Source organism: Typopeltis vanoorti, chromosome 11 (genome assembly GCF_054136105.1).
Source record: "Typopeltis vanoorti isolate ZY-2024b chromosome 11, IOZ_Tvanoo_1.0, whole genome shotgun sequence".
In the NCBI taxonomy this organism is placed as follows: Eukaryota; Metazoa; Arthropoda; class Arachnida; order Uropygi; family Thelyphonidae; genus Typopeltis; species Typopeltis vanoorti.
Window position 1 is genome coordinate 7,969,471 of NC_143559.1, and position 14,765 is coordinate 7,984,235.

General features: G+C 36.7%; 1 protein-coding gene across 4 annotated transcripts in view; it reads left to right on the forward strand.

The window, feature by feature from the left end:
- The window catches only part of LOC150101288 (COMM domain-containing protein 4), a 228,949-nt gene that overhangs the window by 118,329 nt on the left and 95,855 nt on the right, over nucleotides 1–14,765 (forward strand). For all 4 annotated transcript variants that reach the window (XM_090400289.1, XM_090400287.1, XM_090400288.1 and 1 more), the window contains one exon: nucleotides 9,755–9,874. In XM_090400289.1, coding sequence (XP_090256415.1) covers nucleotides 9,755–9,874 — 120 coding nt within the window. The remainder of the gene's footprint in view (nucleotides 1–9,754; nucleotides 9,875–14,765) is intronic.

A 14,765-nucleotide genomic window follows, 5' to 3' on the forward strand; every position in this document is an offset into this window, starting at 1 on the left:
GTTTAAACTGGTTTTATGTTATGGATCTGAGAGCTGGGTTAGAAATAGAGCACTTGATCAGAGACTAGAGATATGAGTTCTGAGAAAAATTATGGAAATTAACAGATGACATCAATGCAGAATCATATTAAAAATGAAGATATTAGAAAGCAACTTGACATTGTTAGCATTCAAGAATGTGTAAACAGAGGTAATCTAAGGTGGCATGTCAATTTAAGTATAATGAGTGAGGAGAGGTTAGCAAAATATTTTTATACAGATTCTTATATGAGTTGGAGTGTGTGCTATGTGAAGGCAGTGTTTTTTTGACTTGATTTACTTAAGATATGTTAAATTTTTTATCTTGGATTACTTTGGCACACTTTGTTTGGAGAACAGTTTAGCTATTTTGGTTAAACATTTACACAGTGTGGAAAAAATATAGAATTTTCATCTAATGTACATGGACATTATTTGTGAGAGAGGAGAAAATCAGTTAACTACATTCAAAATATGAATCGCAATATATGAGTAAGGTTCATATGCAGGTTAGTTGACAGAAAAATGATCCATTAGAGTTTGGATATTTTCTGTAACAGAACATTAAATAACCTTATTATTATTTATCTTAATTAAAAAAAAAAAAAATAAATGGTTATTAACTTTTAATGGCAGTCACTTCCCTGCACTTCGAAAAACTGGCAAACAATCAGAGCTTTTAGGTGGAATGATTTTGTAGGGTTTCACATTGCAAGAAACATGCTATCAAATTTGAATCTGCAGGTATTATTACTATTATTATTATTACTATTATTACGGGCAACTCCACGGAGTCATTGGACTCATCGAGGGAGGCCCCAAATCATATTCATCACAACTATTTGACATTCATACAGTATCTATCATACCTCGCCTTAAACTCATTCACTGTCACAGCATCCACCACAGACTCAGGGAGCGCATTCCACTCATTCACTACTCTAAAAGTAAAGAACCCAGCTCTAACACCTTTACTAACCACACTTTTGCCCAGTTTCCATGGATGTCCCCTAGTCCTCCCACAACCAGCCCTGTTCTCAAAAATATCTTCTGAATTAATTTTATAGAAACCCTTCAGTAATTTGAATGTCTCAATCATATCTCCCCTCCTCCGTCTATCAACCAATTTTTGCAACCCACAAATCCTCAACCTGTTCTCATACGGTTCATTCCACAGACCTGCTATCATCTTGGTCACTCGCCTCTGGATCCTCTCCACCTCCTCCCCATCAAGAAGAAACCTAGGTGACCAAATCTGAGCACAGTAGTCTAGATGGGGTCTTATCAAGGCTCGATACAGAGGAACAATAACCTGCTTGTCTCTGCTTGTCATCATATTCTTCAGCAACCAAGTGATTTGATGAGCTGTTTTGGTCACTTTTGCAATGTGTCCCCTAAATTTCAATTCCTTATCTACCAACACTCCTAAATCTTGTGCCTCATCAATTTCCTGGAGCACGGTTCCACCAATGCAGTAAACTGCCGCCAATCTTTTCACCCCAAAATGCATAACCTTACATTTTGCCACATTAAACTGACATCCATTCTCCTTAGCCCAGACCTCCAATCTATCCAAATCATCCTGCAAAATTTTGACGTCATCTGCATTCACTATTGCCCTACCCAACTTCACATCATCTGCAAACAAACGAACTCATATCTATCATTTATGAACAAATTAAACAGCAGTGGACCAAGAACAGATCCTTGTGGCACACCACTAGTCATAGGCCGTCTTGTGGACTCTACTCCCGAGTAAACCACTCTCTGATATCTCTCCGTCAACCACCCTCCTATCCATCTCACCAACCCTATGTCCATTCCCATATGCTGCAATTTACTGATTAGAATTCCATGTGGAATCCTGTCAAAGGCCTTGGCAAGGTCCAGTAGAATCACCGTAAACCCATTACCCTTATCCAGTTCAGCCGTCACTGTGTTATAATACGTGAGCAAGTTACTGAGGCATGACCTACCCTTCACAAATCCATGCTGTCCCCGATACAGTATCCCATTTTCTTCTATCCAATCTTGTATTTTCCTCTTGACTATTTTCTCTAAGACCTTGACAATGATTCCTGATATGCTAATCGGTCGGTAATTTACTACAGCAGTCTTGGAACCACCTTTATGCAGTGGAACTATTTTCCCCTCTTTCCACCCACTCGGGACTAACCCAGACCCGAGACTCAAATTAAACAAAATGGTCAAGGGTACTGACAATTCTTTAGCTGCTTCTCGTACAACACGAGCTGGTATACCATCCAATCCCACAGATGTATTGACATTGAGGTTATGCAATAGACTACTCACCTCCACTTCATTAACCACAATTCCCGTATAATCTACTGGTTTATTCGTTTCTGCAATGTCACCACCTGGATGATATACTTTTGCAAAGTGCTCACTCAGTAACTCAACTATCTCAACTGATTCAGTTACCTCCCTACCATCGGCATTCTTTAAAATCAATCTGCCATGTACATTTTTCCTTTTACTTGCTACATATCTAAAAAACTGTTTAGGATTCTCTTTAGCCTGCATGGCCAATGTTCTTTCGTAATCCTTTTTTGCTTTTCTTACCACACTCGTCACCCTTCTGGCCTGTGCTTTATACTGTTCATGTGCCTGCCGGTCACCCTTCTCCTTAAATTCCCTCCATAGTTGTTTCTTTTTTTGCAACTCAAGCTTAATGGTGTTATTCATCCATTTAACCCCTACTTGATTTATTATTCGGACTCTAGGTATACAGTCAGCCATTGCTTCATGCAAGCACTTCTTAACTACCTCCCATGCATTATCAACTTCTAGTCCTTGCAGTTGTACATGCCATGGCACTGAACCAATCAAACTCCTAAGCTTGTCATACTTTCCAGCCCGATAATTCCACATGTACCCTGTCTTAATTGAAAATTCTACACCTTTAGCCACCTCCCAAGTTAAGACCCTATGATCACTCTCACCGATTGGTGGCAATGTGGTCATATTTGTTACAGCCAAATCCTCAGATGTAATTACTAGGTCAAGCACTCTCTGACTCCTAGTATTTTCCATTACATGCTGTCGCAGATAGTTATCCCTTAATAACCGCATAAAATCCAGTTCCTTCCTCCCGTGTGTCCTCTCCTCACTCCAATCAATGCGACCATAGTTGAAATCTCCCATAATAATTGCCCTCCTTCCACCCATTTCTTCTATTTGCTTGTGCATACTGTCACCACCATCTTTTCCATCACCTGGTCTATAGCAGCACCCAAATGAAAAATATTGGTCTGCTTAAAGAGAACTCTGTGTCTAGTATTAGTGGCATGGGCATCAAGACTTCTTGGATTCTAAAAATATAATGATCCTAATTGTCTTGAATTTTAATCTTAGCAGAACAGCCATTCCATCCAGAGTAACGAAGTTGACGCGAACTGGTACTTAATAGACACTTGGTAAGAAAATGTGGTAATTTGTTCTTGGTCATTAGTAGAAAAGAAGACAACTTCCAAGCTAGTTTGAAAGTCTAGATTGTACTTGTGAAGGATTCCTGCTATCTGGAGAGCAACATGTTTACAGAAAAGGAAAAAATTAATAAATAATAAATAAAGAAAAATTATATAAGTGTACATATAAATTGCAACCAACTGCTATGGATAGTGGCCAATAAAAGCTGAAAAATTGCTTAAAGTCCTAAAGTCAGATTTTTGGGATTTTTATGCCACCATTATTGTTAAGATTAGGGTGGTTAATCAAAATTTCAGGCTTCTTTAAATTTCTGTTCATACCAGGTTTTTAATGTGTTGTTTGTGCTCTTTTTTATGGATACCAGCAGGTGAAATGGATGCAGAAGTTTTATTTCATTATTTATTCTGCACAGAACTTTTTTTTGTTTTATAGGTTTTAAAAGGGTTACTTTTGTCGTTTTTTGTATTTTTTATTTATTATTATTTTTTTTAACCACAGTATTGCTATTGTTTATTATGTTATCTTTTTGACAGTTGGTATTATGTGTTGGAAAGTTACAAATCAGAGGCAAGTAGCAGGGTTGAAGAACTTGTGAATGTACCTCCCACATATGAGGTGCCAAGGTTTACTGTACTTGAAAAGAAGAGTAAACAGCAGCACCTCTTATGTTGGGAAGCCTCCTGATATGTTACCATCATGTTTGATCTGCCCATAATGGCTAATAATAATATTAAAAAAAAAATCAGCTGGTGCATATCATTCCCCTACAGCAGGTAAGCGAGGCTGTTTTAGCTCTATCTAACTTCTGGAGACTAAGTGAGCAGTTGAGTCTCCATTGGTAGCCAATCAAGGATTGCTGGCCGAAGACTGTCACTAATTTTAAGTGGTATCCATTGAAGAGATGGCTAACAAGTGCTGCCATCTTGCAGTCCCTAACCATAACACAATATTTTTAATATCTAAAATAATGTGGGTTCTACAGCCGATTTTCTTGAGTTTACAGGACGAAAAGCCTGAGTTTCTGGGAGAAAACACTCTCTTGCCCATTCCAGAGATCAACTAACTTGGGAACCAGTGTAAGAAAGGCCTCAGCAAAAGTTCCTCTAGTCAGTGGCTAGAATCAAACCTCGAACGCTCCTTCTTCAGGCAGCCTAGCGCTGAGGAGAGTGCAAACACCACTTCCACTGAACTCCCAAGCTCATATAAAAATATAATTATTAATTTCCAAACTGCTGATGTACGTCTCCCAAATTTGGGGCAGTCTCATGCAACCAAATTTGTTGAGGTTTGTCATGTTTCTCAGGGCTCCTGATTCCATGAAAAGTCTTTCAAATTTGAACTTGTTAAGGTGTATTATTGTGGCTATACTGGTGAAAACGGATGTAGTCCTTGTATTCTGATATTCGTTGTCCTGCCTGTTTGGCCAAAGTAGGATAGCTTACAGCTGCAAGGGACCTGGTATACACTAGGTTGGTCTAAGGGAAGTGGTTGGTCTTTAGTGGAGCAGATAAGAGATGCCAATTTTCTATATGGTCTGTAACAAGACGTCAAGTCATGTTTTTTTAAGATTTAGGTAATTTTTTCCGAGGTGCTTCGGATGTAGGGAATGGTGATGGATTTAGAGTAATCCTTGTTGTGAAAGGGGGGTGGAGGGTTGGGGTTTACTGGTTTCAATATTTTTTGGATTTTTTTGAAGGGTAGCCATTGGCTGAGAAAGTATTTAGGATGTGATTTAGTTCAGTAGTTAGGGCATTGTCATTTGAACAGATTAGTTTAGCCCTGTTGTATAGTGTCTTAATAATTTCATATTGTTGCGAGTTGGGGGGAATTGTTGGTGAATGCATCTGCCTGTATGGGTGGATTTTCTATAAACTGAGAAAACCAAGGTTCCATTAGGTTGGCAGATGACTAGTGTGTCTAGGAAAGGGAGGATGTTGTTTTCCTCTTTTTCCAGGGTGAACTTGATTCTGGGGGTGTTGGTTGTTTAAGTGTGTTAAGAAGGAGAGGAGTGTGTCAGAGCCATGTGGCCAAATAGCAGACACATCATCAACATAGCAGAGCCATATGATTGGTTTTTGTGGGGCAGAGTTTAAGGCTTTCTCTTCAAAAGTCTCCGTAACGAAGTTGGCCAAGGGTGGGGAGAGTGGTGAACCCATGACTGTCCCCTCTATATGTTTGTAGAATTTTCCCTGCCAAACGGAATAGCCTGAGTTCATTGTGAACTGGCTGAGATATCGGGAGTAAATTTAGCTTGGATTAGCTCTAAGGTTTCCTTGAGTGGGACATTTTGAATAAGGAGGAGACATCAAAACTGACCATTATGTCAGTATGTTGGAGTGTAAGGTTTTCTATGCTGGCTTTGAAGTGCGCTGAGTTTTTTATGTGTGATGGTGTGTTGCCAGTATAGTGTGTGAGTACTTTGGTCAAATGTTGAGCTAATTTGTATGTGGGGAAATCAATGCCATCCACTATGGGACATAATGGCACATTTTCTTTATGTATTTTTGGGAGTCCGTACATATGGGGGGAGGGGTATAGAGTTAAACGGTTTTAATTTGATAGTAGCTTCTACAGGTCAAGAAGTGACCTTCTTAAGGAGCCAATGGAGTTTTCTGATTTGTGAGTTGGTGGGATTGTATTCAATATGGAGGTAAGTAGCCGATCTAATAATAGAGTATTAAGCTTACTTGTGTAGTCCGTTTGGTTGAGTACTACGGTGGCGTTTCCCTTATCTGCTTTGGTGATTACTCTTTCTTTGTTTTTCTTCATTTCCTGCAGAGCTTTATATTCACTATTGGATATGTTGGTTTTTGGTGGTCTTGCTTTAGTGAGAACACAAGCTACATCGAGTCTAATATTGTTGGTGATGTGGTTTGGGAGGTGGCGGATCCCGCATTCAATCTGGATCATTATATCCTCGGCCGGCATTTTTCTGAGAGCAATGCCGAAGTTGTGGCCACGTGAAAGAGCGATGAGTACTGCAGGCTTCAACGTAACTGAAGAAAGGTTGACTACTACAGTGTTGGTTGGAAGTTTTGGTTCGGCAGTCGAGTTCTTTTTTAATTTCTCAGATTTCTTGATATGTCGACCCCGTATTTTCTCAAATTCTTTATCTGCCATAGTGCATGAGACGTCATATAAAATTGACCAAAGCTCGTGATTTAACATGTTGGAAAGCTCTTCTTCAAGCGCCTGAATAGCTTTGTTTGCTTCAGCTAGGAGAACGCACTTGGCGACAATTTGTTTCCGTAGCAGAGCCTGCTTGCACATGTCTTTATTTTAAGTTCCTTTGAAGATGGCAACATGACGTTGTTGAAATATTGGATTCTTGTGATTGTAACATAATGCAGAACTTGAGAGAGCAGTGGGGAATGGGAGAGGAACCACTGATTGTGAGGAAGTAGGTGTATGAGGAATTGAGTACACTTGATGTCAACAAGGCCATGGGACTTGATGGTATATCACCGAATGTCTTGAGGGAATGTTCCAGGGAGTTAACAGTACCTTTAACATACATTTTCAACATGAGTTTTAGATTAGCCTAAGTCTCAATGGAAAGATGCCAAAATTGTTCTGTTTCATAAAGGAGGTGATAAAACTAAGGTTTCAAAAGTGTTGAGAAGATAGTGAGGAAAAAATTCAGAACTGGGTGAACAGCATTAGAATTCTATTTAAGGGTTTGCTAAAGCAAGATCGTGTTTTAGCAGTCTGCTTACTTATTATAACAAAGTGACTAATATGTTGGACAAGGAGCTGCATATACAGTAGTATATACTTAGGACAACAGATATCATTGGAACAAAATATCATGGACGAAATTAAAAGATACATGATGCTTGAGTGGAAAACATTTGGAAAATTACGTTCAGTATTCAAAAGCCAACTACCATTATGCCCGAAGAGAAAAGTTTTTAACCAGTGTATTCTTCCTATATTGACATATGGCTGTGAAACATGGACACTAGATGCAAAGGAAATTCAAAAATTAAGAACAACAGAATTTAGTATGGAAAGAAGTATGCTAGGCTTTCGATAGATTAACACATGACAAACTAGTAGTTAAGTTGAAACAGATGGGGTTGGATTGGAAATTGGCTGTCTGATAGGTATCAACAGGTTGTGTATGGGGGATTGATATCCCAGAAGGGAGACGTCACCACTGGTGTGTAGCCCAGAGGTCTGTTTTGGAGCCATTGATGATAAATTTGTATATAAATGATATTCTAAAGGACTTAAATGGTAATATACAATTGTTTGCAGATGCAAATTTGAGGACTGATATGAGAAGTGGAGCAGATGTTGTAGCTTTGGAAGAGGACCTAAATAGACAGTCTGAATGGGCAAGCATGTGGGGATGTCAGTTTAATGTTGCAAATATAAGGTTTTAAAATTTGGGAAGCAAAGATGGGATGCATAGTATAGGATTGGTGTGAATATTTTGGAGGAGATGAAGGATTTGGGGTCCTGATGGATAGGGACTTGAAATTTCGTGGACATTTTGCTAAAATTGTTAGGATGACACAACAGATTATGGGAATGATGCAGAGAACACTGACATGTAGAAGTATGTAGAAGGATGTTTTGATTCCATTGTACAAGACTTTGATCAAGCCTAATATTGATTTGGTCGCCAGGTGCACAGATTTGGTCGCCAGGTTTTCAAAAGGATAATGAGATGTTGAGAAGGTCCAGAGACAATTGACTAAAGTGGTCTCTGGGATGTGAAATATGAGGACAGATTGATAGAATGCAAATTACATGAAGAGACACATGATTGAGATATATAAGTTGGTAATGTGCAATTACCTGATTAGCGTGGATGTGATTTTTCATAGAACATCTGGAGACAGGAGGAGAATGAGATCCCATCCCTGGAAGCTGTATAAGGTGGGTGTAAGTAAGGGGGGTGAGGAGTAAATTTTTTGTATTGAGAGTGGTGGGTGATTGGAATACATTGCTTTGGTGAGTACAGGGACAGTGAGTGCATTTAAGTCGAGGTACAATGAGCTGTGTATGTGAGAGTGGGACCTCTCATGGAGGTCTGTTAATAATAATAGTAATCTAAATGTTTCTATCATACACCCCTTTTTTGCCTATCAACTAACTTTGCATTCCACAGACCACTCACCATCTTGGTCACTCATAAAATAAAAAGCCAAAAGGCTTCAGTTCAGCAATGCAAAATTATATAAGCAAAGTGGATATTAGATCCAGCATTATTTCAAAGCCAAATGTAGAAACTATGAAAGTTTTTGCACGTTTTGCAAACTGAAGCCTTTTGGCTCTTTATTTTAGTAATTACTTTTATGCACCAACCGAGAGTTTTCTTATAAAAAATGCATTTCTGTGACATTTCAAGTTATGTAGTACTGAATGAGAGTGTTTGCTCTCTTGAGGTTATGCCTGGTCTCTGAAGAGAATCAACCAGTTCGAAACAGCTGTCATGTCAATGAAACCTTATCAAAATGGACTAATAACCTTGGCAGTGCCTATGTCTTTTAAGTAGTCCACACTAAGGCAACTCAGGGATACTGAGGAATATATTCTTGCAAGAATACATTCACACAGTCAGTAAGTATTCACAATATCCTTTGGTTGGAAAGATCTAGTTCGAACCTTATCTAAGATGTGAAGAACCATTACAAAGGCTTTTCACTTGAAGGTGAGTTAGCTAGTCTGATATGCAGGTGTCAGTGTTTCCCCTTCTGCAAACTTAGGTTTTTCATTCTGCAGAACAAGCAGATTGATCAGAACATGTACAATGAACAGATAATACACCTCATAGCCTCTGTTGCTTTGGTCATAATCCAAATAACACAATACTTTTTTATACAATAATCTTATCAAAGTACATTACTCATTCATTCATTGATTGTTTTAAAGATTTATCATTATTTCTTTATCACTTAAGGATTTATTTGTTATGTAATTTCATACTAGATTATGCAGTTCACTCTCACTATAGAAAACTCATAGGGTCACTGAGATTGTTTTCTATTCACTATAGAAATTATCTGTAGGTGGGTAGTTAGCTATAGTGAATTTCTGTGTGAATAGCAATGTACCTGTTAGGTTTTAGTTAGGATTCTGTTGGTAGTTTGTTTAAAGTGGTATTTACTACAGTGAGTGAGCACTGTATGAATTTAATTTTGTTAATGTCTATTTAAAAACTGTGATCAACAGCTGACATTTCTAAATATAGTAGATAACCTTTGCACTGATCTGTAATTTTTAAAATAATTTCACCTTTTAACTAATGAGATTTTACACCTTTGGAAAATTTTAGATATTGGAGATGCAAAAGCTAGTATTGCTGTATTAGCCTTCATTCTTTCTAGTGCTGCTAAACATAATATTGATGAAGAGTCATTATCCAGTGAATTGCAGCAACTTGGGCTGCCCAAAGGTAAGATATAGTTTAATAACTGTGATTATTTTACAAAACATTAAAAACTTTCTTTTTATTATTTGATATAAAGAGATTAGCAAAACAAGTGTTCTCTGCCAGGTTGGCAGGAAAACGACCCAGAGGAAGACCAAGATATAGGTGGATTGATACGGTACAAAGTGCCTTAGACGATAGAAATATAAGATCTGATAATGTTGGGGTCTTGACAAGTAACAGACTGATTTGGAGGAAAATTGTAGATAGGAAGTTAGTAATGATGTAATTTTTTTCATGTAGTACTGTCATATCCTGTACACCCCTTGAGGGTACATGGCAGGAATTTGATGATGATGATGATGATGAAAGAGATAAGCAAATCTTTTATGTTATGGAGCACCCTAGTTCAGAACATGTCTTTTTGACTGCAATGCTATTTTTTAATTAACTTCATTAAATTTTTATTTTATTTTTATCATATATATTGTCTACCTTTGTTGTACTTTTGCAATGATGATTTTTGAAATGTGGAGTGAAGATTGTGGATGGTGATGAACAAGTAAGTAAAATAATAAGGCAAAGCTCCATTATTTTACCTATTAGTAATACTCATACACATTCATACTCGTTCATCACCATCTGAAATCTCCACTCCACATTTCAAACATCATTATTGCCTAAAATACAATAATTTTAGGCAAAATATATATATATATATGATCAATTCTTTTAATTTTAATTTTAATTAAAAAATAGAGTTGTAGGCAAATGACACATTCTGATCTAGAGTTTTCCCACAACATAATTGCTTTTTTTTTTATATCAAAGATTACAAAAGGAGCAACATGAACTATAAGTTCAGATATAAAATAAATTTACTTTCTTTTTATTATTTTGTCAAAAGTAGAGAAATTAGCCATGGTTGTAGTTATATAAAAATAAATAAAATAAAAATTTTTATAATCAGCCATTGCTTAGTCACATGTCCTTTCCTTATTGAAGTCTTTATGGCTAGTCACCAACAAGAGCAGAAATGGCATGCCATTCATATTAATGTTCTGTGATGCTTTAATCAAATCCAAAATCCTCGATCTTCATTTATCCAATTTCATACTAATGTAGCTGTTTCTCAAGAAAGTCAAGAAATTCATTTTCCTTGCTCTCAGATTTCCTCGCTCTTCCTCATCCTTAATGATCGTTCTATATTTATTAAACCAGTATGGCTAAACATTTCACTCTCTAAACACATTATTTGCACATCTTCATCATCTCACTAAATATCTGATCAGGTCTTGCTTCACCCTATATAGACTCAAAATTGATGCTCTCTCTAGTTTATTTCTCTTTTCTTTGGTCTGTTTTTGTAACTCTCTCTAAGTTTCTATACATTCAGCAATGAAATAAGGACAGATTTACAATATTCCCTATTTCTATTCATTTGTAATCACCTCTAAGTTGAGATTTTTCTTATTGTATCTTCTCTTCATTTGAATCTGTGTGCATCTTTATGCTAGAATTTGATATTATTGATAACTAGATGAATCTGACCTGTATTTTGCTTCTTTGTTTTAGTGACACAAATTATAGTAACATGCCTTTAACAGAAATCCAGTCGTCACTTGTTATTATTATTATTAGCTTTGCTCTTTTCTCTAAAATATCCCAACATTTCTGAATGTTTGGTATTCATTTTCTATTTTGCTATTTACATCTCCAACAAGGTACCAACTTTTTCTGTTGCCTTTTCTAATGACTTGAAAAATAAAATTCCTCCATTTAAGTAAAATCTTACTCCATTAAAATTCTTCTGCTAAATCAGATTATGAGAGAAATTAGCTAAGTAGGCCAAAGGAAATCCTAAAGAGTTCTTTTGCTAATATCAGAATGGGGAACTGGACAATGAGACTTATTTGTGCATATGGTCCCACAGAAAGTTCTACTAAGGTAGATGTGGAGGAATTTTTTGAGGCTTTAGAGAAAGCAACTGTGACACATTGAAAAAGAAAAAGTTGGTTCTTGTTGGGGATCTAAATAGCAGAGTAGGAAATGATTGTCAGACATACAAAAATATTTTGGGAAAATTTGGAGAAAAGAGCAAAGCTAATAATAATGGCAAATACCTATTGGATTTCTGCTCAGGACATGGACTGGTTATTACTAACCCCATGTTCCAACATAAAAATGTGCACATGGAGAGAAGAGGCAAGGAATAAGAAAGTCTCATTAACTATATTATTGTCGATAAGGATGTTTTTTCCCTGGTGCAGGACACCAGAGGGTACAGAGGATTTGAAATTGGGAGTGATCACTATTTAATCTTGAGCAGGATAAAATTGAATCTCATTTTGAAAAGAAGAACTTGTAAGAAAGTTTTAAAGCGAATAAAAGTTGAGCAGCTCTCAGATGTGAACTGTAGACTAAAATACACAAAGATTATTGAATAAAAAATGAAAAGAGTTTGAGAACAGGAACCAAACCTTGGAGAGTCAGTTGCAAGCCTTGATTCAGCCAGAGAGACTGATGCGGTTGCCTGCAAGTATAGAAAAATCAGATCTCCATGGTGGACACAGGAAGTTAAAGAGGCAGTGAAGGAAAAAGAAGAAAGCATATCAAAAGTTCCTGGCAAATAAGTCAGCTAGTGCTCTTAGAAAATAAAGAAACAAATGTAAGAAAGCTAAACACTGTGTAAAACTAGCTAAACAGAAGTCATGGGAAAACTTGGGTAAGAACATAGAAAATAAATATCAAGAAGGGGGCAAGATATTCTGGAGGTTGTTGAAGAAGCTCAGAAATGGATGAAAGAGTGTTGTAAAAGGAATTATAGATGTATAAAAGTGACATGAAAACTGTAGAAAAAGGTATCCTTGAAGTATGGAGTAATTACTTCAAAATATTGCTAAATGAAGCAGTGAAAGCACAGTGGTAAAAAAACACTCAACATGCATGCTGAGAGTGTTTTTTTATGGATATGTCAGGAATACATATCCATACTTGAAGTAGAAAAATCCATCAAAGGCTTGAAATGTGGAAAGGCATCAGGGGTAGATGATATTTGACCAGAAATGCTGAAGTATGAAGGTATAAAAGTCTTACAGTGGCTGCACTGCATAGTTCAAAAGGCCTGGACAGAGGGATGAATTCCCGATGATCATCGGAGTAGAGCTCTCATAGTACCCATATATAAAAAGGGAAATAAAACTGAATGTGAAAATTACAGAGGTATTTCCTTACTGAGTGTTCCTTGTAAGATTTATGCAAGTATGCTTGAGAAACGGTTGAGAAGAATTGGGAAGAACAAGCTGGATTCAGGCCAAATAGAGGTTGTCAGGATCAGATCTTCACTTTATGACAAATAGTTGAGAAATCATGAGAATATAGCAAAGATCTGTATTTAAGTTTTGTAGATCTGGAAAAGGCTTATGACAAGGTGCCAAGAGAGAAGCCATTCGAAACGCTACAGTTATATAGTGTCAATAGGGCATTATATGAAGCAATACTTAGTCTTTATTTAAGTTGTAAGTCAGCAGTTAGAATTGAAGGAAGTATAGGAAAATGGCTTAATGTTAAATCTGGTGTCAGAGAAGGATGTACATTATTCCCTCTGTTATTCATTATCTATATGGACCAGATTATGAAGGAAAATGGTATTAAACTTGATATCAAATTGGAGATGTTAATGTCTGCTCTTTGCTTTATGCAGATGATATTGTACTTCTAAATAAATATGCTACAAGTCTGCAAGATTCCCTGACTAAATTGAATAACTGTTATAATAGATATGGTATGAAGGTCAGCAATAACAAGACAAAGACAATGGAAATAGACAGAAGCATTGAAAATGTCAACTGCATTGTGAATGGAGAACCTGTTGAATAAGTAAAACATTTCAGCTAGTCAGGCACGATATTTAGTGAAGATGAAAAATTAAATGTGGAAATAGACAACAGAATCAACAATGCTGGCATGGTTGGAAGTCAGTTGAATAAATTCATATGGAATAAGACTGAAATTAGTTGGAACACTAAATTAGCTGTATACAAGACAGTGTTCAAACCAGTTTTAACTTATGGATCTGAGAGCTGGTTCAATAGTAAAACACTTGACCAAAGACTAGAAACAGCAGATATGAGAGTCCTGAGAAAGATTGGGGTCACGAACAAATGACATCAATGGCAATATAATATTAAAAACGAGGATATTAGGAAAGAACTTGAAATTGTCTGCATCCAGGAATGTGTTAGTAGAGCTAATCTCAGGTGGTATGGGCACTTAAACAGATTGGGTGATGAAAGATTAGCAAAACATGTGTTCTCTGCCAGGTTGGCAGGAAAATGACCCAGAAGGACCAAGAGATAGGTGGATTGATAAAGTAATAAGTGCCTTAGAAGATAGAAATATAAGATCTAATAATGTTGGAGTCTTGACAAGTAACAGACTGATTTGGAGAAAATTGTAGATAGGAAGTTAGTAACGATGTAAATTTTTCATGTAGTACTATCATATTCTGTATACCCTTTGAGGTACATGACAGGAATTTGATGATGACTTACAAGCACAATTTATGATGAAGAAAGAGAAACTGAAATAAATTATAACCATAGAAAACAAAAAAGGCATTAAAATAATGAAATGAAATGAACTGAACAAATGTCAATAATTATGTTGATGACTTACAGAGATCATCATTATGTGCTACTGGAGAGTGCTTTTATGAATAGCTTAGTGTAGCATTTACAAAAATCTGGATGCTGTAGTCAGCTATAATGCAGCTAAGAAATGTGTTGATCTATATATCTCTCTCTGGCCTGAGAGATCAACACCTAAGGAAGGTGTTGATCTCTCGGACCAGATGAGATGTTATTATTTCACTCTGAGAGAGACCATCAACTGGTAAAGATCTGCCATTGAATTA